At 38.5% G+C, this 24,354-nt stretch overlaps 1 protein-coding gene across 3 annotated transcripts in view; it reads left to right on the top strand.

The window, feature by feature from the left end:
- The window catches only part of LOC128640068 (glycine N-acyltransferase), a 309,564-nt gene that overhangs the window by 251,792 nt on the left and 33,418 nt on the right, over positions 1-24,354 (top strand). Inside the window, exon 6 of one of the 3 annotated variants that reach the window (XM_053692392.1) lies at positions 7,749-9,028. The exons of the other annotated variants lie outside the window; for them this stretch is intronic. Within the exon in view, the coding sequence (XP_053548367.1) occupies positions 7,749-8,160 (412 nt within the window). The 3' untranslated portion in view covers positions 8,161-9,028. Of the gene's footprint in view, positions 1-7,748; positions 9,029-24,354 lie in introns of those variants that run through there. 3 annotated transcript variants of the gene reach the window in all.

A 24,354-nucleotide genomic window follows, 5' to 3' on the forward strand; every position in this document is an offset into this window, starting at 1 on the left:
AGCGTCGTCCCTGTCAAAAGCAAAGGCTCATACGGACATCGTCCTAGCCTTTCTCAGATCTCACGGATGGAAGGTGAACAAAGAAAAAAGTTCTCTGTCCCCATCAACAAGAGTTCCCTTCTTGGGAACAATAATAGATTCCTTAGAAATGAGGATTTTTCTGACAGAGGTCAGAAAATCAAAACTTCTAAGCTCTTGTCAAGTACTTCACTCTGTTCCTCGTCCGTCCATAGCGCAGTGCATGGAGGTAATAGGTTTGATGGTTGCAACAATGGACATAGTTCCTTTTGCACGAATTCATCTAAGACCATTACAACTGTGCATGCTCAAACAGTGGAATGGGGATTATACAGACTTGTCTCCGATGATTCAAGTAGATCAAAAGACCAGAGATTCACTCCGTTGGTGGCTGACCCTGGACAATCTGTCACAGGGAATGAGCTTCCGCAGACCAGAGTGGGTCATTGTCATGACCGACGCCAGTCTAGTGGGCTGGGGCGCGGTCTGGGAATCCCTAAAAGCTCAGGGTTTATGGTCTCGGGAAGAGTCTCTTCTCCCGATAAACATTCTGGAACTGAGAGCGATATTCAATGCTCTCAAAGCTTGGCCTCAACTAGCAAAGGCCAAATTCATAAGGTTTCAATCAGACAACATGACGACTGTTGCATATATCAATCATCAGGGGGGAACAAGGAGTTCCCTGGCGATGAAAGAAGTGACCAAGATAATTCAATGGGCGGAGGATCACTCCTGCCACCTGTCTGCGATCCACATCCCAGGAGTGGAAAATTGGGAAGCGGATTTTCTGAGTCGTCAGACATTCCATTCGGGGGAGTGGGAACTCCATCCGGAAATCTTTGCCCAAATGACTAAATTATGGGGCATTCCAGACATGGATCTGATGGCGTCTCGTCAGAACTTCAAGGTTCCTTGCTACGGGTCCAGATCCAGGGATCCCAAGGCGACTCTAGTAGATGCACTAGTAGCACCTTGGACCTTCAACCTAGCTTATGTATTCCCACCGTTTCCTCTCATTCCCAGGCTGGTAGCCAGGATCAATCAGGAGAGGGCCTCGGTGATCTTGATAGCTCCTGCGTGGCCACGCAGGACTTGGTATGCAGACCTGGTGAATATGTCATCGACTCCACCATGGAAGCTACCTTTGAGACAGGACCTTCTTGTTCAAGGTCCATTCGAACATCCGAATCTGGTTTCCCTCCAACTGACGGCTTGGAGATTGAACGCTTGATTTTATCAAAGCGTGGGTTTTCAGATTCTGTAATAGATACTCTGATTCAGGCTAGAAAGACTGTAACTAGAAAAATTTACCATAAAATATGGAAAAAATATATCTGTTGGTGTGAATCCAAAGGATTGCCATGGAACAAGATAAAAATTCCTAAGATTCTATCCTTTCTACAAGAAGGTTTGGAGAAAGGATTATCTGCAAGTTCTCTGAAGGGACAGATTTCTGCTTCATCTGTCTTACTACACAAACGACTGGCAGCTATGCCAGATGTTCAAGCATTTGTTCAGGCTCTGGTTAGGATCAAGCCTGTTTACAGACCTTTGACTCCTCCCTGGAGTTTAAATCTAGTTCTTTCAGTTCTTCAAGGGGTTCCGTTTGAACCCTTACATTCCGTAGATATTAAGTTACTATCTTGGAAAGTTTTGTTTTTGGTTGCAATCTCTTCTGCTAGAAGAGTTTCAGAGTTATCTGCTCTGCAGTGTTCTCCTCCTTATCTGGTGTTCCATGCAGATAAGGTGGTTTTGCGTACTAAGCCTGGTTTTCTTCCTAAAGTTGTTTCTAACAAAAATATTAACCAGGAGATAGTTGTACCTTCTTTATGTCCGAATCCAGTTTCAAAGAAGGAGCGTTTGTTACACAATTTGGACGTTGTCCGTGCTCTAAAATTCTATTTAGAGGCTACTAAAGATTTCAGGCAAACATCATCCTTGTTTGTTGTTTATTCTGGTAAAAGGAGAGGTCAAAAAGCGACTTCTACCTCTCTTTCCTTTTGGCTTAAAAGCATTATCCGTTTGGCTTATGAGACTGCCGGACGGCAGCCTCCTGAAAGAATCACAGCTCACTCCACTAGGGCTGTGGCTTCCACATGGGCCTTCAAGAACGAGGCTTCTGTTGACCAGATATGTAAGGCAGCGACTTGGTCTTCACTGCACACTTTTGCCAAATTTTACAAATTTGATACTTTTGCTTCTTCGGAGGCTATTTTTGGGAGAAAGGTTTTGCAAGCTGTGGTGCCTTCCGTTTAGGTGACCTGATTTGCTCCCTCCCTTCATCCGTGTCCTAAAGCTTTGGTATTGGTTCCCACAAGTAAGGATGACGCCGTGGACCGGACACACCAATGTTGGAGAAAACAGAATTTATGCTTACCTGATAAATTACTTTCTCCAACCGGTCCATGGCCCGCCCTGGTTTTTTTAATCAGGTCTGATGAATTATTTTCTCTAACTACAGTCACCACGGTATCATATGATTTCTCCTATATATATTTCCTCCTGTCCGTCGGTCGAATGACTGGGGTGGGCGGAGCCTAGGAGGGATCATGTGACCAGCTTTGCTGGGACTCTTTGCCATTTCCTGTTGGGGAAGAGAATATCCCACAAGTAAGGATGACGCCGTGGACCGGACACACCGTTGGAGAAAGTAATTTATCAGGTAAGCATAAATTCTGTTTTGTTTTAAATCTTTTAAGACTTGGCTGATTTATTAGTCTGAAGCAACACAACAGAAATCTCTTGTAATTACAAGATGTTTATTGTCCCTTTTAAGTGATGTGTAGTAAAACAACAACAAAGGATATTGTAATGAATTATTTAGCCCTCTTCACTGTAATTTAACTCTGAAAATGATGAAATTTCCAATTGTAAGAACTGTAGGTGCACACTGTAGACTTCGTAAGCACTCATATGGCTGTCACTAATTGCCCTCAGCAGGGGTCATCAGATAATGCACGCTTTGTTAACAAAATTACAGTGGCCTTGTCTACTTCAGTACCAAGTATGGGTTGGTGGACTGTTGAAAACAAGGCATTATAATGCAATAAAAAAAAATCACATTAATCTATTATGTTAGTTGATTGCAAGAGCCCAGGAAAGTATTGTAATGACAATCACCGAGATTACGAGTTTGGCATTAGCCTTAAAAAGCAGCGTTGAGAGGTCCCAACCTCTGCTGCTTTTTAACGCCCGCTGGTATCAAGAGATTGGCAGGTACAGGTGTACCGCTCACTTTTCTTTCGCGACTCGAGGCTACCGCAAATCCCTTTACGTCAATTGCGTATCCTATCTTTTTAATGGGATTTTCCTAACGCTGGTATTACGAGTCTTGGAAGAAGTGAGCGGTAGACCCTCTCCTTTCAAGACTTTGACCGCATTTAAAAGTCAGTAGTTAAGAGTTTTATGGGCTAACGCCGGAACATAAAACTCTTAACTAAAGTGCTACAAAGTACACTAACACCCATAAACTACCTATTAACCCCTAAACCGAGCCCCCCTCACATCGCAAACACTAAAATAAAGGTTTTTAACCCCTAATCTGCCGAGCGGACATTGCCGCCACCTACATTATACCTATGAACTACTAATCTGCTGCCCCTAACATTGCCGACATTTACATTATATTTATTAACCCCTAATCTGCTGCCCCCAACGTCGCCACCACCTACCTACAATTATTAATCCCTAATCTGCCGACCGGACATCACCGCCACTTTAATAAATGTATTAACCCCTAAACCACCGCACTCCCGCCTCGCAAACACTAGTTAAATTTTATTACCCCTAATCTGCCATCCCCAACGTCGCCGACACCTACCTACATTTATTATCCCTTAATCTTCCGACCCCAACGTCACTGCTACTATAATAAATTTATTAACCCCTAAACCTAAGTCTAACCCCCCCTAACTTAAATATAATTTAAATTAAACTAAATTAATTTAACATAATTAAATAAATTAATCCTATTTAAAACTAAATACTTACCGATAAAATAAACCCTAAGCTAGCTACAATATAACTAATAGTTACATTGTAACTAGCTTATGATTTATATTTATTTTACAGGCAACTTTGTATTTATTTTAACTAGATAGAATAGTTATTAATTAGTTATTAACTATTTAATAACCACCTAGCTAAAAAAAGTACAAAAGTACCTGTAAAATAAACCCTAACCTAAGTTACAATTACACCTAACACTACACTATCATTAAACTAATTACCTAAACCACCTACAATTATTTACAATTAAATTAAATAAACTAAATTACTAAAAAAAAACCCACTAAATTACAGAAAAAAAATAATTACAAGAATTTTAAACTAATTACACCTAATCTAATCCCCCTAATAAAATAAAAAAGCCCCCCAAAATAAAAACATTTCCCTACCCTATACTAAATTACAAATAGCACTTAAAAGGGCCTTTTGCGGGGCATTGCCCCAAAGTAATCAGCTCTTTTACCTGTAAAAAAAAAGACAATACCCCCCCAACATTATAACCCACCACCCACACACCCAACCCTACTCTAAAACCCACCCAATCCCCCCTTAAAAAAACCTAACTCTAACCCCCTGAAGATCACCCTACCTTGAGCCGTCTTCACCAAGCCGGGCACAAGTGGTCCTCCATACGGCAGAAGTCTTCATCCGATCGGGGCAGAAGAGTTCCTCCAGATGGTGGAAATCTTCATCCAGGCGGCATCTTCTATCTTCATCCTTCTGGAGCGGAGCGGGTCCATCTTCAATCCAGCCGACATGGAGCATCCTCTTCAAACGAAGTCCTAACGAAGAATGAAGGTTCCTTTAAATGACGTCATCCAAGATGGTGTCCCTTGAATTCCGATTGGCTGATAGAATCCTATCAGCCAATCGGAATTAAGGTAGGAAAAATCCTATTGGCTGATGTAATCAGCTAATCGGATTGAAGTTCAATCCGATTGGCTGATCCAATCAGCCAATAGGATTGACCTTGCATTCTATTGGCTGTTCCAATCAGCCAATAGAATGCGAGCTCAATTCTATTGGCTGATTGCCTCAGTCAATAGGATTTTTCCTACCTTAATTCCGATTGGCTGATAGGATTCTATCAGCCAATCGGAATTCAAGGGACGCCATCTTGGATGACGTCATTTAAAGGAACCTTCATTCTTCGTTAGGACTTCGTTTGAAGAGGATGCTCCGCGTCGGCTGGATTAAAGATGGACCCGCTCTGCTCCAGAAGGATGAAGATAGAAGATGCCACCTGGATGAAGATTTCTACTGTCTGGAGGACCTCTTCTGCCCCAATCGGATGAAGACTTCTGCCGTATGGAGGACCACTTGTGCCCGGCTGGGTGAAGACGGCTCAAGGTAGGGTGATCTTCAGGGGGTTAGAGTTAGGTTTTTTTAAGGGGGGATTGGGTGGGTTTTAGAGTAGGGTTGGGTGTGTGGGTGGTGGGTAATGTTGGGTGGGGTATTGTCTTTTTTTTTTTTACAGGTAAAAGAGCTGATTACTTTGGGGCAATGCCCCGCAAAAGGCCCTTTTAAGGACTATTTGTAATTTAGTATAGGGTAGGGATTTTTTTTATTTTGGGGGGCTTTTTTATTTTATTAGAGGGATTAGATTAGGTGTAATTAGTTTAAAATTCTTGTAATTCTTTTTTTTCTGTAATTTAGTGTTTGGATTTTTAGTAATTTAGTTTATTTAATTTAATTGTAAATAATTGTAGGTGGTTTAGGTAATTAGTTTAATGATAGTGTAGTGTTAGGTGTAATTGTAACTTAGGTTAGGGTTTATTTTACAGGTACTTTTGTACTTATTTTAGCTAGGTAGTTATTAAATAGTTAATAACTATTTAATAACTATTCAATCTAGTTAAATACAAAGTTGTCTGTAAAATAAAAATAAACCCTAAGCTAGCTATAATGTAACTATTAGTTATATTGTAGCTAGCTTAGGGTTTATTTTATCGGTAAGTATTTAGTTTTAAATAGGAATAATTTATTTAATAATGTTAAATTAATTTTGTTTAATATAAACTATATTTAAGTTAGGGGGGTTAGACTTAGGGTTAGACTTAGGTTTAGGGGTTAATAAATTTATTATAGTAGCGGCGACGTTGGGGGTGGCAGATTAGGGTTTAATAAATGTTGGTAGATGTCGGCGATGTTAGGGACGGCAGATTAGGGGTTAATAAAATTTAACTAGTGTTTGCGAGGCGGGAGTGCAGCGGTTTAGGGGTTATTATTTAAAGTGGCAGCGATATCCGGTCGGCAGATTAGGGGTTAATAATTGTAGGTAGGTGGCGGCGACGTTGGGGTCGGAAGATTAGGGGTTAATAAATTTAATATAGCTGCGGCGACATTGGGGGGGCAGATTAGGGGTTAATAACTATAATGTAGGTGGCGGTTATGTTGGGGCAGTAGTTTAGATTTTCATAGGGATAATGTAGGTGGCGGCGGTGTCCGGAGCGGCAGATTAGGGGTTAATAATATAATGTAGGTGTCAGCGATAGCGGGGGCAGCAGATTAGGGGTTAATAAGTGTAAGATTAGGGGTGTTTAGACTCAGGGTTCATGTTAGGGTGTTAGGTGTAGACATATTTTTTTATTTTCCCATAGGAAACAATGGGGCTGCGTTAGAAGCTGGGCGCTGCTTTTTTGCAGGTGTTAGGTTTTTTTTCAGCCGGCTCAGCCCCATTGTTTCCTATGGTGAAATCGTGCACAAGCACGTTTAGCCAGCTTACCGCTACCGTAAGCAACGCTAGTATTGAGGTGAGATGTGGAGCTAAATTTTGCTCTACGCTAACCTTTTTGCGGCTAACGCCAGGTTTAAAAAAACCTGTAATACCAGCGTTGGCTTAAGGTAGCGTTAGAAAAAAAATGCTCGTTAGCAACGCACCCCTGTTAACGCCAAACTTGTAATATAGGCGAATATGTGTTATGTCCCTTAAAGTTCACAGTTTTCCATAACATTCCTTGTCGTCAACAATTGTATTTATTTATTTTAAACTCACACTCATACAGTATGATTCAGGCTTGTAAAGAGACAGCTTACGAAGAGTGGTTGTGTGGACTAAAATGTTGGTTCTTGTAATATTAACCACTTTGGTTTAACAATGATAAATGATAAACAGAACTGTCCTTAACCAATTGTCTGGAACAAATTGTATAGCTAATGAATAATGCATAGTTTTGGGTCCAGACCAGCAAGATTAACTGGACTTGCAATGTTAAATGTCAAACAAACACTAGGGGGTCCAAATGAAGAAGGGTCCAATGAAGGAGAAAACAGAAAAAAACACATCATGCCAAAAGGTTCAGTAGGTATTGTAATCTCCTGTTTGTCTTCAATTCTCTCCAAATGTTAACCCACAATTCAAATCTCAGACAGTGCAAAAGAATGAGACACTAAGTAGTATAATACTGTTATGTTCTTCACCTTCAAAAAGTTGCTCACATCATAATCTAAAACAAATAGCTCAGTAAAAATGTATACATAAAACCAAGTTGCTGTTTTTTTTTTTTTAAATGTTCTTTGCCTTTCAGCAAGTCAAGCATCCTTCCTCATCAGAATGCTCATTATCCTTGGATTGCTAGTGTTCTTCTCTAGACACATTGGAGTCATTGCATCATGAATCAATAAATGAGTGTAACCAATAGGTGTAATTCAACTGAAACATTTTTGCTTGTTCTCACGTAGGGTCAGTTCTTCAGTATGTCTCTTTTCTACTCCTTCTACAGCCAAGGTGAATTGCAGTTTTCTTTTCTGTCACTTAATGAAGCATCTGCTGTGAATGAAAATTGGATGTTTGGGGGTAACAAGCACAGCCTGCGTTATGTGGAGCGATGTATCCAAAATTTACCAACTGTCTGCATCCGAGAAAAGTACGGAGGCCGACCTGTCACATGGGCAGTGTGTGATCAGACATCAGAATTACGCATGGGGTACACACTACCCACATACAGAAACCATGGACTAAGCTACACAATGTTAGTTACACTGGCTGAACTAGCTCAAAAGAGGGGGGCACCAATCTTCTGTCATACTACCCCTGAAAACATAGCAAGTCAGAGAGTTATTTTAAGAGCAAAATTCAAACAAGTGGGCAGATGGATGCTGTGGAACATCAATCCTTTTATGGAAAAACTGTGAATGTTATTTACACAAAATACCACATTATACCTTCATTGCCAAAACTGTCTATTCTATTTCATATATATTTTTATTTTTAATTATTAATGACCATGCCGAAACCTCTTCAATATTATGATTCAGTCCTTAAATATAGTTCATGTTCATATATTTAAATTAACAGTGCCCAAATGTAACTTTTTAATGGACAGAAATAAGTACTTGTTTCCTAGAATAACAATAGATTTACCTACCAAAGAGAAGGGGAATGCAAGATCAATTACATATATGAATCTAGGGATGGGCGAATGTCTTGCAACATTCGAAAAATGAAACTAATTTTAACAAATCCGTTTGTTCGTTTAGAATTTTGAATGTTTGTACAACATTCTAACATTTGTTTAATGTAATTCGATTCTATATATTTGTAATAGTATTTCTAATGCTCTCTTTAAATATTACATATTTGAATTATGCAATGTTCGAAATAGAAACATTAATATTGATATATTTGTATCTATATGTATCCATTTACTAAATTCCCTACCACATGTACTATTGAACTTCTGAATAGTATTTTTTAAATCAAATGTTACATTTGAATTTTCGAATGTGGCTATTCGATGTAATTATGAACATTTAAAAAAAAAAGTAAGATTCGAAAACCAGAAATAACATTCGATTACTGAATTTTAATGGATTTTAATTGTCCAAAACGAATGTCCACAGGACTATACATTTTACCAAACAAATTACATTTTCAGCACATTTGCCCATCCCTATATGAATCATAAAGCAGACTGCAAAAATGTAGTTGCTAATGCAAACTTTAGTATATGTCTTAAAGATACAGTAAAGGTAATTCACTCTAATAAACCTATTTAGCTTACTTCCTCTTTATTTGCCTGTTTCTGTAATCCCGATTGAATCCCGCTTCGAATTTGACGCGAGATTGATTCGCCGTAGTTAACAAAGTGTCAAGATTGTCAAATGTTGAAATGTGCAACGTAATATACACTCCCGCGATCTCAATCCGACGCAGATCAATGCTTGCATCATCCTAGATGTTTAGAATTCACATTCGACTCTATTTGACCCTTTTTCAAATTTATCAAGTACGCTCGCGTCTATTCCGATGCAGCGTACCTATTGTTCAAACCGCCACCCTTGAGACCATGAATGCCATAGAAATCAATGGGAGTCAGAAAACACAGAAAGGTTATGCTTGATGCTGCAAGACAATGAAGCATATTAGATAATAAAAGTAAATTAGAAACTTTATTAAAATCGATACTCTTTCTAAATCAAACAATATTATTGCTCCAAATTTGCACTAGTAGATATAGGGATAAAAATGACATACATTACTACTTATGGATCATGTTACATCTTTGTCTCTCATTACAAAGCAAGTGGACAATATTATTGCTCCAAACTTGGTGCACTAGTAGATATAGAGATACAAATGAAATAAATAAATAACATATTATAGCTAACTTCCTTTTTTTCAATCTTTTTTTTTTATTTATGTCAAAGTTTAAAAGCACAATAAAGAAATTTACAACATAAATGCATCTTGGTCTCTATCTTTCCACAGTTAAATCATCTTACAGTTGCTAAATTAGCTTTCAAGCTGTTATTGTCCATTAGCAAGTCCATGAGAAATACCTTGTTTTGAAGTCCACAACCATAGTTTTCAGTAGATAATACCATATGTGGTAAATTAGGTCGTTCGGACAATGAACAAAACGGTTACAACACATAACAACTGAGATATAGAACATTGTTTGCTGGGATTTACTCAATTCAACATACAATGTATAACAAAAATGATTTATTACTCATTAACAAGTGTATAACTTTTCTGGGGTGCAGTGAGGGAAGGAAAGAGGGTTTGATTTGTGGAGATAAGCAAAGGTTTAGTATGAACTTGGTTAGAGATCATGCCTGATCTATCTGGGTGAGAAGTGGGATTCCCAAAGGAACACTAGCTCAGCATAATAATCAAGTTTTCCAATAGTATAATAAAATATCTCTCTAAAGTTAGATTACGTTTAATCTGATCTGACCACATGTTTAAAGTAGGGGGGAGTCTGATTTCCACAATCTCTGGAATATTTGCTTGACACTGCTTATAGCTAGTTGGAGTAGCGATGCATAGTGTTCAAAGGGTAATTTAGGGATAACACGAAATAGATATATTAAAGGATCTAGGGGTATATCGTGGTTCAAGAATGTGTTCATGGTAGAATTGATTTTGTGGCATGTCCACCATATATGATATGGTGTACCTACTTCTGTACACTTTCTCCAGCAGTGGTCGGAGACTTCTGGGAATATGTATTTTAGCCTAGGTGGGGTGAGGTACCACCTGAGAAGAAATTTATCATTGGTTTGGAGGAGGGTAGATGAATGTGCAGATTTTGAAGCTTTTTGGAAAATAGTATACCATTCTTGTTCAGTTAGTGTGTATGGCAATTCCTTATGCCTGGATATAATCGTCGATGTATGGGTTATGTCGGGGTGGGGTTATGAGGAGCAAGGAAAGCAAAGAGATAGTGTGTGGAGCTGGAGAATCTAGGGTGCAAAGTTTTTCAAAAGGTGTTCAGTCTCTTAGTATCAAATTCTTTGGTTTAGGTTTGTCGATAAAATGTCTACGTTGTAGGTATCTGAACCAGTGGGAGAATTGTAGGATGTTTAGGTCTTCTAAACATTGCTTTGGCATTAATTTATCCACATCTAGTAGTATATAAAGTGTTAGTAGGTTATGTAGATTATCTATTAAGGTTTGTGTTAGATACTCCTATCGGGAAATCCAGATTAACTAACCTAGTTGTCAGTGGTGAGGGGATTGAAGAAAGACTCTGTTGTGAATGTAACACGTGTGACCACACTGCAAATGTTTCTCTAATAATGGGATATTTTTACGTGAGGTGGTTAGTTAATTTTTGGTTGCCAATAATATGCACTCAGTTGCGGTACTTTTGTAACATCATGTTCTAGAATTATCCAGGATTTATCACATTTCATGGGAAGCATGCACCAATCTATAATCCTCCTTAGATATACTGCAGTGTGGTATTTAGTTATATCTGGGACTCCTAAGCCTCCAGATTTCTTCAGGAGATATAGTGTGGATTTAGCAATTCTAGGTGGGCGTTTTTTCCATATGTAGGAGTTCACAACTGTTTGTAGTCTGGGGAGATATGTGTCTGGGAGTGGTATTGGGAGAGTTTGGAACATGTAAAGGATTTTTGGTAGAAAAGTCATCTTGGTCACCCCTATTCTACCTATCCATGCTATTTTTTTATGACAAAGTGTCTTTAGTGAGAGTGGTAAGGAGGGCTTCCTAATTTAATTCTATTAATAGTTGAGGATTGATAGAAAGATGAATGCCCAGATATTTTAAGGAGTTTGGTTGTATTAAATATGGAGTTTGTTGTTTCAACGTATGGGTGTCTGTGTTTGATAAGTTAATAGAAAGGATTTCAGATTTATTCAAGTTGATTGAGTAGTTTGAAAAAGAACCATATTCCTTGAGGGATCTCTGGGCTGCAGAAAGAGAGGGTTTCGGGGATGTTAGTGTAAGCAGTAGGTCATCTGCATATAGGGGCATATTTAATAATGTAGCATATCATGTGCACTGCACATCGCTGCCCATCTATAAATGCCTACAGCATACATTGTCAGCATTTATCATTACACCAGCAGTTCTTGTGAATTGCTGGTGCAATGCCGCACCCTGCAGATTCACGGCCAATCGGCCGCTAGCAGGGGATGTCAATCAACCTGATCATATTTGATTGGGTTGATTTCTGTCCGCCGCCTCAGAGCAGGCAGACAAGTTATGCTTCATAACTTCTTGATAACTTCTGTTACTGTTTTTTTAAACAAGGGGCTTCAAGCTCCATACAGAGATTGATAAATATGCCCCATAGTGCCAATTTTTGATGGGTAGTGCCTATAGTGAGTCTGTGTATGTCAGGGTTGTCGCGTAATGTTGTAACTAGTATTTCCATTGAAAGTACAAACAGTAGAGGAGATAGCGGGCATCCATGTCGGGTACCATTGGAGATTTGGAAAGAGGAAGATAAAATGCCGTTTACTTTAATTTTAGTTGTCGATGTGGTGTAAAGAGAAAAAGTTCTATGAACAAAACTGTCAGGAAAGCTGAATTTTCTTAGGGTGAGTTTGAGGAAAGTCAAAAGCTTTTTCAGCGTCCGTTGAGAGAAGTATGAAAGGAAGTTTGTGTTCTGAGGCATGTTGCAAGAGGTGAAGAACCTTTACGTTGTTGTCTTTTGCCTCTGTGGCACAAAGCCCACCTGATCTGGGTGTATAAGTAAGGGGAGCACACCATTCTGTTGGCCAATATTTTTGCATACAGTTTAATGTCAATATTGAGGAGGGAAATTGGGCGGTAATTTGAGGGGAGGGTTGGATCTTTATTTGGGTTTGGTAATAGGGTTACTATGGATTCTAGCATGGATGTGGGCAAACCATTTTCCCCATCAATTTTTTTTTAAAAAATGACAGCAAATATGGTATTAAGATATGTTTGAATTTCTTATAATAGGTACCTGTGAGGCCGTCGGGACCAGGACTTTTCCCTTGTTTTAAGGAATGGATCGCAGTGTCTATTTCTTCTGTGGTTAACAGTGTGGTTAGAGAATCTAAACTGTCTTGTGGGACAGTGGGGAGTGATACCGATTCTAAGTATTGATTGCATCTAGATGAGTGGTCATGAACATTTCTATTAGGGTTAAATTATAGAGTTTGGAATAATAGTTCTTAAAAATCTCTGCAATACTCAATGACTCTACAGTTGGGTCATAAGGGGGATCCTGGAGTTTTGCAATATAGTGAGTGAATTGTTTGGTTTTAAGGGCTCTTGCTAATAATTTACCTAGTTTGTTTCCTTCAACAAAAAAACGTTGTTGTAGTGTTAGTGCTTGTGTCTGTGCTGAGTGATCCAAAAACGTTGTCAGTTTATTTTTAAGTTGATCTAACTGTGATATAATAGATTCATCATCAGGGTTTGTTTTGTGTGCTTGGTCAAGTTGTTGAAGTTGGTTGGTCAGATCTTGATATATTGATCTATGTTTTTTTCCATTGGATAGACATAATCTTTATCATCTCTCCTCTTAGAAAGCACTTATGTATCTCCCACAGTATGAATGGGTCAGTTCTTGGTAAGTCATTGTTCTGAAAAAATTCAAGCAGGGATTTCTCAGTTTGTTGTAAAATTAGTTTGTCTTTTAGTAAAGTATCGTCTAGGCACCATTGAAAGGGTTTAACGGGTAATGAGGACCACGGTATGCTACAGAGGACAGATGAGTGATCTGACCACACTGTGGGGAGAATATCAGTAGTTATCACTGAGGTAATGGTTATATGATCTATAAGGATGTAGTCAATACATGAGTATGTGTGATTGGGTGCTGAATAAAAGTTAAAATCTTTGTTAGTGGGTTGTTGATTACGCCATATGTCATGTACTCCTAAAAGTGCTAAATCATCTCTTATCGATTTAAGGGCGCGTTTGGACATATGAGATTGTGCTGTAGAATTGTCTAGTGTTGGATTTAAGGGTGTATTGAGATCTCCTCCTATAATTAGAGAACCTTTTGAGAAAGATAGTATGTCATTACTTATTTTACAGAAAAAGGATGCTTACCGTGTGTTTGGTATATAAACATTTACCAGTGTTACTGGTCTGCCGTACATCAAATCCAATAGTGCTAAATATCTCCCGTCGTTGTCTCTTTCAACTTGTTGTAAATGAAAAGGTATTGATCTGTGGATGAATATACTGACTCCTGAGATTTTTTTTGAAGTGTGACTGCTGTGGTGTTGAATGGGGTATGTTGAGGCCAAAAATGAGGGTTCCTGTCCTGCTATGTAGTTTTTGCTATGTTTCCTGCAAAAATAAAAAGTCTATTTGTTTATGGTTAATTTTGGTAAATGCTAATGACCTTTTATGAGGTGTATTGAACCCTTTTACATTTTGCATGAGTATTCTTATTGGTTTCATACCATCCATTTCATATCTATTGGTATGAGCTTAGATAGATATTGTGATCTTAGAATTATGAGTGAGTACCCTATCTGATGTGTAAGGCAAATATGTATGTTGAGACCTGTAATAGAACCCTCAGGTGAACATTGAGATTGTATATTAAGATAAAATAATTTTTATTATTTTCTTTTTGTTATAAGTGCATAGAAGCAAAAATACACTGTAATAACAAGAACAGTGAAACAGAGAAAGAGTTACATTGCTTTGAGTCATCAAATACCATTGTTCACAGAACCTATCTTGAAAAACAAAGCAAATTTGAATGCTGTAATGGTGGAATTATTGGAAGTGAATCTATGTGCTACTGAAGCAAAATAATAATAATCTACAATTTAATATCAAGCTTCTAGACATAGCAAAGCAACATCTCTCCAAGTGTAACGAATGATAATGAAAGACAAAAAGAGGTAGGTTTGAAGAGGGGGGAGGGAATAGAGGGGGAGGACTACCCCGGGACCACAGTGCCTTACCAATAGTTTTTGTTTAATTTCTATACTGCCACAGAGAGACTTTGAATATATGGGGGAAAAGAGCAGCACAGAGAGGGCATCCCACCATCAGTGAATTTCGTATCATATTGAGTCATACATGATCCAATAATACCAGACCTTCTGAAAGGTTACTTGGTTATCTTGTATTATAGCTGCCTGTGCCAACATATTGTAATAGTATTTAATCTTAAGTAGAAATTCCTCCCAAGATGGAGCCCCTTCCTTCCAGTAGCGAGCTATACATACCCGTGTAGCTGTGCATGCTATCTTGATAAATTGATTTATGTGTTTATTAAATTCCTTAAGTCTAATGTGCAATAATGCTTGTTCCATAGATAGTTTTATGAGGCTATCTAGAATAGAGCTCAGAAATTGGGAGAGTTGCTTTCAAATTTTGTGTGATTGAGAACAGTCCCACCACATTTGTCTAAGTGCCCTCCTCTCCTCAAAGTTTGGACCTGTTTCTGATGGCGTATGAGGTTATCATGGGAGTGAGATACCAACGGAAATTAGTTTTGATACAGCTTTCCAACATATCTGCACTCAGCAGTCCCTTCTCTGTGTTATATAAAATGGTCCATGTTAAGATCATTCTCCCATTTAATTTGCAGTGGGGTTTTGGTGTTCCATGTAGCAGATTGAATTGCTTGGTATAAATGCGTTATAGCTTTCTTAGGTCTGGACGCAGAGCAACACATGATTTCTAAGGTAGTGAGTGAGTTACTTGTGATTGGGAGTAAAAAAAATGTATAGTAGAGATAAGTTGTAGGTATAAAAACCAGTGAAGTTTGACTGGGTGTAGTTTGTCCTGTAGTTGAGTGTAGGTTAACACTTTGCCCCATCCAACATATCAGCTATTCTATATATAATCCTCTGTTCTCCCACTTCTTGATAGTTGGGATGTGTTCTTGTTTAACTATGCATGTGAGTGGGGTTTTGATAGAGTTTTGGGGTAGTAGCTTGAGAGAGGAGGTCAGTTTGGACCACTGCTTAATCAAAAAATCTGAAGTTGGGAATTTATTGTGATTTCTACCCGAGCAACGCTTCAGGTCCCACAAGACTAGTTCCTGTGGTTTTGCTTCAGTAATATCTGATTCAAGTTTTGTCCAAACAATCTCGTCTTCCAAGTTATTGAGGAGGGTGGTTTTTGCCAGTCTGGTCGCCTGATAGTAATGTTTAAAATTTGGTGCCCCAACCCCCCCCAATTTTCTATGCCTGGTAAGTATAGTTTTGGGGATTCTAGCTTTTTTATTGCCTCTTATAAAACTGCTAATACATTTTTGGAGGTCATCCAGGTCCGTTGTCGGGATATGTATTGGTAAGGTGCAAAATAAATATAGAATCTGTGGTAGCACTGTCATTTTAACCGCAGATAGCCTTCTGAACTCAGTTTGCTCCAGCTATTCAGGTCTTGCTTAATAGATTTGTATATTGGGGGGGGGGGTAGTTGGCTTGGTATAGGTCTGATGAGTGTTTTGTAAGGTTGATCCCTAAGTACCTAAGGTGGTGTTTAACCAATTTAAATTCAAAATTAAATTTTATCAACTTTTTGGTGTGCTCTGGTAGCTCTATGGGCATGGCTTCACATTTCTCTAAGTTTACTTTATATCCAGAAATTAGGGAAAATTATTCAAGAGTATTGTAAAGGTTTGACAGTGTTAGCAAGGGCTTGGTCAAGGAGAGGAGGATGTCATTCGCGAAAAGTGTAAGCTTATATTCCTTCTGGTTTATTGTAATCCCTGTAATATCTGGGGAGTTTCTAATATGTTGGGCCAAGGGTTCTATGCAGATTTCAAACAGCAGAGGGGACAAATCTATCAGACTGGTGACCCATAGCTTTGACACATGCTGTAGGAGTTGAGAATATATTTTTGATTACATCAATGAATGGCCCCTTAATGCCAACCCTGCCCAAGACTGCCCGCATAAAGTCCCAATCAACTCTGTCAAACGCCTTCTCCGTAATATGTCGCAAATGTATTGACTATGGCCCATATTACGAGTTTTGCGTTAGAGGCTATGCGGTGCTAATGAGCAGTTTTCCCTCACTGCTCACTTACATGCAGCGCTGGTATTTCGAGTTTTCAGAAACCCGTCGTTAAAATAAAATAAGTCAGTGTTGAGCAAAATTTTGCTCATTACCGCACTCCGATACCAGCGCTACTTAAGTTAGCGGTGAGCTGGTCGTATGTGCTCGTGCACAATTTCCCCATAGGAATCAACGGGGAGAGCCGGCTGAAAAAAAGGCTAACACCTGCAAAAATCAGTGTAAAACTCAGTAACGCAGCCCCATTGATTCCTATGGGGAAATAAAATTTATGTCTACACCTAACACCCTAACATGAACCCCAAGTCTAAACACCCCTAATCTTACACTTATTAACCCTAATCTGCTGCCCCGGACACCGACTACATTATACTTATGAACCCCAAATCTGCTGCCCCAACTTTGCCTACACCTACATTATATTTATAAACCCCTAATCTTCCACCCCCAATGTTGCAGCAAACTACCTACATTTATTAACCCCTAATCTGCCGCCCCAACGTCGCTGCCACTATATTAAAGTTATTAACCCCTAAACCTAAGTCTAACCCTAACACCCCTTAACTTAAATATAATTACAATAAATCTAAATAAATATTCCTATCATTAAATAAATTATTCCTATTTAAAACTAAATACTTACCTGTAAAATAAACCCTAATGCCTAGATTTAGAGTTCTGCGTAAGCTGTCAAAACCAGGCTCCTAACGCTGGTTTTGGGCTACCGCTGGTATTTAGAGTCATGTAGGTAAGGGTCTAACGCTTACTTTCCAGATGCGACTTTTCCATACCGCAGATCCCCCTACGCCATTTGCGTATCCTATCTTTTCAATGGGATATTTCTAATACCGGTATTTAGAGTCTTGGCTGAAGTGAGCGTTAGAAATCTAACAACAAAACTCCAGCCGCAGAAAAAAGCCAGGAGTTAAGAGCTTTCTGGGCTAACGCCGGTTCATAAAGCTCTTAACTACTGTGCTCTAAAGTACGCTAACACCCATAAACTACCTATGTACCCCTAAACCGAGGCCCCCCCACATCGCTGCAACTCTAATAAAATTTTTTAACCCCTAATCTGCCGACCGCACACCACCGCAAACCTACATTATCCCTATGTACCCCTAATCTTCTGCCCCTAACACCGCCGACCCCTATATTATATTTATTAACCCTTAATCTGCCCCCCCCAAAGTCACCGCCACCTACCTACAATTATTAACCCCTAATCTGCCGACCGGACCTCACCGCTACTATAATAAAGTTATTAATCCCTAATCCGCCTCACTCCCGCCTCAATAACCCTATAATAAATAGTATTAACCCCTAATCTGCCCTCCCTAACATCACCGACACCTAACTTCAAGTATTAACCCCTAATCTGCCGACCGGACCTCACCGCTACTCTATTAAATTTATTAACCCCTAAAGCTAAGTCTTACCCTAACACTAACAACCCCCTAAGTTAAATATAATTTTTATCTAACAAAATAAATTAACTCTTATTAAATAAATTAATCCTATTTAAAGCTAAATACTTACCTGTAAAATAAACCCTAATATAGCTACAATATAACGAATAATTATATTGTAGCTATTTTAGGATTAATATTTATTTTACAGGCAACTTTGTATTTATTTTAACTAGGTACAATAGCATTAAATAGTTAATAACTATTTAATAGCTACCTAGTTAAAATAATTACAAAATTACCTGTAAAATAAATCCTAACCTAAGTTACAATTAAACCTAACACTACACTATCAATAAATTAATTAAATAAAATACCTACAATTATCTACAATTAAACGTAACACTACACTATCAATAAATTAATTATATACAAATACCTACAAATAAATACAATTAAATAAACTAACTAAAGTACAAAAAATAAAAAAAGAACTAAGTTACAAAAAATAAAAAAATAATTTACAAACATTAGAAAAAGATTACAACAATTTTAAGCAAATTACACCTACTCTAGCCCCCTAATAAAATAACAAAGCCCCCCAAAATAAAAAAAGCCCTACCCTATTCTAAAATAAAAATTGAAAAGCTCTTTTACCTTACCAGCCCTTAAAAGGGCCTTTTGCGGGGTATGCCCCAAAGGCTGTCCCGATCAGCCAATAGAATGCGAGCTCAATCTGATTGGCTGATTGGATCAGCCAATCAGATTTTTCCTACCTTAATTCCGATTGGCTGATAGAATCCTATCAGCCAATCGGAATTCGAGGGACGCCATCTTGGATGGCGTCACTTAAAGGAACCGTCATTCGTCGTTCAGTCGTCGGTGGAAGAAGATGGCTCCGCGTAGGCTCGTCTGAAGATGGCTGCACTCCGGATGGATGAAGATTGAAGACGCCGCCTGGATGATGACTTCAATCGGATGGAAGACTTCTTCAGTGCCCCTTGGATAATGACTTCAATCGGATGGAAGACTTCTTCAGCGCCCCTTGGATGATGACTTCTGCCGCTCCGGATCTCCTCTTCGGTTCCATCGGTGGTCGGCTGGCTGAAGACGGCTAAAGGTAGGATGATCTTCAGGGGGGTAGTGTTAGGTTTATTTAAGGGGGGTTTGGGTTAGAGTAGGGGTATGTGGGTGGTGGGTTTTAATGTTGGGGGGGTTGTATTTTTATTTTACAGGCAAAAGAGCTGTTTTCTTTGGGGCATGCCCCGCAAAAGGCCCTGTTTGTAACTTATTTTTTTTATATTTTGTAACTTAGCTTTTTTTTTTTGTACTTTAGTTAGTTTATTTAATTGTATTTAATTGTAGTTATTTGTAGGTCATTTATTTAATTAATTTAATGATAGTGTAGTGTTAGGTTTAATTGTAACTTAGGTTAGGATTTATTTTACAGGTAATTTTGTATTTCTTTTAGCTAGGTAGTTATTAAATAGTTAATAACTACAGGGAGTGCAGAATTATTAGGCAAATTAGTATTTTGACCACATCATCCTCTTTATGCATGTTGTCTTACTCCAAGCTGTATAGGCTCGAAAGCCTACTACCAATTAAGCATATTAGGTGATGTGCATCTCTGTAATGAGAAGGGGTGTGGTCTAATGACATCAACACCCTATATCAGGTGTGCATAATTATTAGGCAACTTCCTTTCCTTTGGCAAAATGGGTCAAAAGAAGGACTTGACAGGCTCAGAAAAGTAAAAAATAGTGAGATATCTTGCAGAGGGATGCAGCACTCTTAAAATTGCAAAGCTTCTGAAGCGTGATCATTGAACAATCAAGCGTTTCATTCAAAATAGTCAACAGGGTCGCAAGAAGCGTGTGGAAAAACCAAGGCGCAAAATAACTGCCCATGAACTGAGAAAAGTCAAGCGTGCAGCTGCCAAGATGCCACTTGCCACCAGTTTGGCCATATTTCAGAGCTGCAACATCACTGGAGTGCCCAAAAGCACAAGGTGTGCAATACTCAGAGACATGGCCAAGGTAAGAAAGGCTGAAAGACGACCACCACTGAACAAGACACACAAGCTGAGACTGTGCCAAGAAATATCTCAAGACTGATTTTTCTAAGGTTTTATGGACTGATGAAATGAGAGTGAGTCTTGATGGGCCAGATGGATGGGCCCGTGGCTGGATTGGTAAAGGGCAGAGAGCTCCAGTCCAACTCAGACGTCAGCAAGGTGGAGGTGGAGTACTGGTTTGGGCTGGTATCATCAAAGATGAGCTTGTGGGGCCTTTTCGGGTTGAGGATGGAGTCAAGCTCAACTCCCAGTCCTACTGCCAGTTTCTGGAAGACACCTTCTTCAAGCAGTGGTACAGGAAGAAGTCTGCATCCTTCAAGAAAAACATGATTTTCATGCAGGACAATGCTCCATCACACGCGTCCAAGTACTCCACAGCATGGCTGGCAAGAAAGGGTAATAAAAGAAGAAAATCTAATGACATGGCCTCCTTGTTCACCTGATCTGAACCCCATTGAGAACCTGTGGTCCATCATCAAATGTGAGATTTACAAGGAGGGAAAACAGTACACCTCTCTGAACAGTGTCTGGGAGGCTGTGGTTGCTGCTGCACACAATGTTGATGGTGAACAGATCAAAACACTGACAGAATCCATGGATGGCAGGCTTTTGAGTGTCCTTGCAAAGAAAGGTGGCTATATTGGTCACTGATTTGTTTTTGTTTTGTTTTTGAATGTCAGAAATGTATATTTGTGAATGTTGAGATGTTATATTGGTTTCACTGGTATAAATAAATAATTGAAATGGGTATATATTTGTTTTTTGTTAAGTTGCCTAATAATTATGCACAGTAATAGTCACCTGCACACAAAGATATCCCCCTAAAATAGCTAAAACTAAAAACAAACTAAAAACTACTTCCAAAAATATTCAGCTTTAATATTAATGAGTTTTTTGGGTTCATTAAGAACATGGTTGTTGTTCAATAATAAAATTAATCCTCAAAAATACAACTTGCCTAATAATTCTGCACTCCCTGTATTTAATAACTATTCTAACTAGCTAAAATAAATACAAAGTTACCTGTAAAATAAATATAAATCCTAAAATAGCTACAATGTAATTATTAATTACATTGTAGCTATCTTAGGGTTTATTTTACAGGTAAGTATTTAGTTTTAAATAGGAATAATTTATTTAAGTATAGTTAAGTATAGTGTAGTGTTAGGTGTAATTGTAACTTAGGTTAGTTTTTATTTTACAAGTTAATTTCTCTTTATTTTAACTAGGTAGCTATTAAATAGTTAATAACTATTTAATAGCTATTGTACCTAGTTAAATAAATTGAAATTTGCCTGTAAAATAAAAATAAATCCTAAGATAGCTACAATAAAATTATTATTTATATTGTAGCTATATTAGGGTTTTAAATAGGAATAATTAATTTAATAAGAGTTAAATTTATTTAGATGTATTTAATTAATATTTAAGTTAGGGTTAGACTTAGATTTAGGGGTTAATAATTTTATTATAGGGGCGGTGTGGGGGGGGCAGGATAGGGGTTAATAAATGTATTATAGGTGGCGACAGTGTAGGGGGGGCAGGATAGGGGTTAATAAGTTTAATATAGGTGGCGGCGGGGTCCAGGAGCGGCGGTTTAGGGGTTAAACAATTTATTTAGTTGCGGCGGGGTCCGGGATCGGCAGGATAGGGGTTAATAAATGTATTATAGGTGGCGGTGGTATAGGGGGGGCAGGATAGGGGTTACTAGGTATAATGTAGGTGGCGGTGGACTCCGGGAGCGGCGGTTTAGGGGTTAATACATTTATTATAGTTGCGGCGGTGTCTGGGAGCGGCGGTTTAGGGGTTAATAACTTTATTTAGTTGCAGGGGGCTCTGGGGGTGCTGGTATAGGGGGTAGAACAGTGTAGTTTAGTGTGGGTGCTTAGTGACAGCTTGTCAATAAAGCTGTCAATAAAGCTGTCAAAAAGCCGAAGAGCAGCGAGATCGGATGAGTGATAACTATCACAGTCCGCTGCTCATCACCCCATACTTGGTGCGCAGCTTTTTGACAGATTTATTGATAACTTTGCCGAGATTTTTCAGGTCCGCGGGGGCGATGGTAGGCGAGCTTAGATGGGCGTATTGGGCCGGCGAAGGCAGGTAAGTAGACACGTTGATAACTAGAGGCCTATATCTTAAAACACAAAATAGCTAAGAAGACAGAAAGTGCAGGGAGAGGAGGAGGTGTCGTAAAAATCATGAGGGGGGGCTTAGGTAACAGTCAGATAGTGTCCAGTGTAGGAGAACAGACAGGGGAAATGTATAGCTATACATAGAGCATATACTGACATAAAGTTATATATCAACATTGAATCAATATCTATAAAGATGTGAAATTGTATATACAGGGGGAATACAAAAGTTAAAAAAGACAAAAGTGTGGACATAGGCTTACCTGTGTACCTATGTATAAATAATGTGAAATATACAATGTAATTGATTAAATGAAAGTACATTACAAAAATTTTTGATAATGTGTTAAGAATCCAGAGTCCACATTTAGTCCAGAATTAAACAAGTTGAAGTGCATTGTCATTTTCATTTCAAAGGTTTTTCTTTCCATGGTGTTTTTGAAGTTGCCTCTGAGAATTTTGATTTTGAGGTTTTGGATGGAGTGGTCAGGTTGGGTGAAATGGTGACCAACAGGGGTGCAGTATTTTGTTTCACAGTGGTTTTTGATTGAGTGTCTGTGTAAGTTCATCCGAAGGTGCAGTTTTTGGCTTGTTTCTCCAATATAGCATCCCACTTCACATGCAGTGCAATGTATCATGTATACCACATTTGCAGATATACATGAATATGCCCCTTTAATTTTATAGGATTTATTATTGTGATTTGCTGTGTTGATTTCACAAACGTGTTGACACAGTTCAGAGAGCTTTATAGCAGCACTTGGTTCCATTCTGAGTGTTCTTTTTCTCAAGGGGTAGCTTCCTATGTACCCGTTTCTGCTTTAGGTTAGGTGGTTGTCTGTATGCCAGGATTGGGGGTTTTGGAAAGATTTTTTTGAGTGTGGGATCCTCTAAGAGTAGTGGCTGTAAGTCTTTTATGATTTTTCGTATCCCTTCCACAGCAGGGTTGTATTTGACTACTAGTGGGATACGTGATATGTTTTTCTTTTCCCTGTATTGTAGTAAGTGTTCACGTGGAGTATTGAGGGCAGAGTTAATTTTTTTATTTATAATCCTTGTTTTGTAACCTTTTTCTCTGAATGATTGGGACAGTCAGGCTACAAGATACCACAGAATTTGCTCAGATACCAAGGACCGTGACAAACACCTCATCACACTGTCCCAATCATTCAGAGAAAAAGGTTACAAAACAAGGATTATAAATAAAAAAAATTAACTCTGCCCTCAATACTCCACGTGAACACTTACTAAAATACAGGGAAAAGAAAAATATATCATGTATCCCACTAGTAGTCAAATACAACCCTGTTGTGGAAGGGATATGAAAAATCATAAAAGACTTACAGCCACTACTCTTAGAGGATCCCACACTCAAAAAAATCTTTCCAAAAAACCCCAAACCTGGCATACAGACAACCACCTAACCTAAAGCAGAAACTGGTACATAGGAAGCTACCCATTGAGAAAAAGAACACTCAGAATGGAACCAAGTGCTGCTATAAAGCTCTCTGCAAACTGTGTCAACACATTTGTGAAAGCAGCACAGCAAATCACAATAATATATTCTTATAAAATTAAAGGAGCATATTCATGTATATCTGCAAATGTGGTATACATGATACATTGCACTGCATGTGAAGTGGGATGCTATATTGGAGAAACAAGCCAAAAACTGCACCTTCGGATGAACTTGCACAGACACTCAATCAAAAACCACTGTGAAACAAAATACTGCACCCCTGTTGGTCACCATTTCACCCAACCTGACCACTCCATCCAAAACCTCAAAATCAAAATTCTCAGAGGCAACTTCAAAAACACCATGGAAAGAAAAACCTTTGAAATGAAAATGATAATGCACTTCAACTTGTTTAATTCTGAACTAAATGTGGACTCTGGATTCTTAACACATTATCAAAATTTTTTGTAATGTACTTTCATTTAGTCAATTACATTGTTTATTCCACATTCTTTATACATAGG

Source organism: Bombina bombina, chromosome 9, assembly GCF_027579735.1.
Source record: "Bombina bombina isolate aBomBom1 chromosome 9, aBomBom1.pri, whole genome shotgun sequence".
Taxonomy (NCBI): Eukaryota; Metazoa; Chordata; class Amphibia; order Anura; family Bombinatoridae; genus Bombina; species Bombina bombina.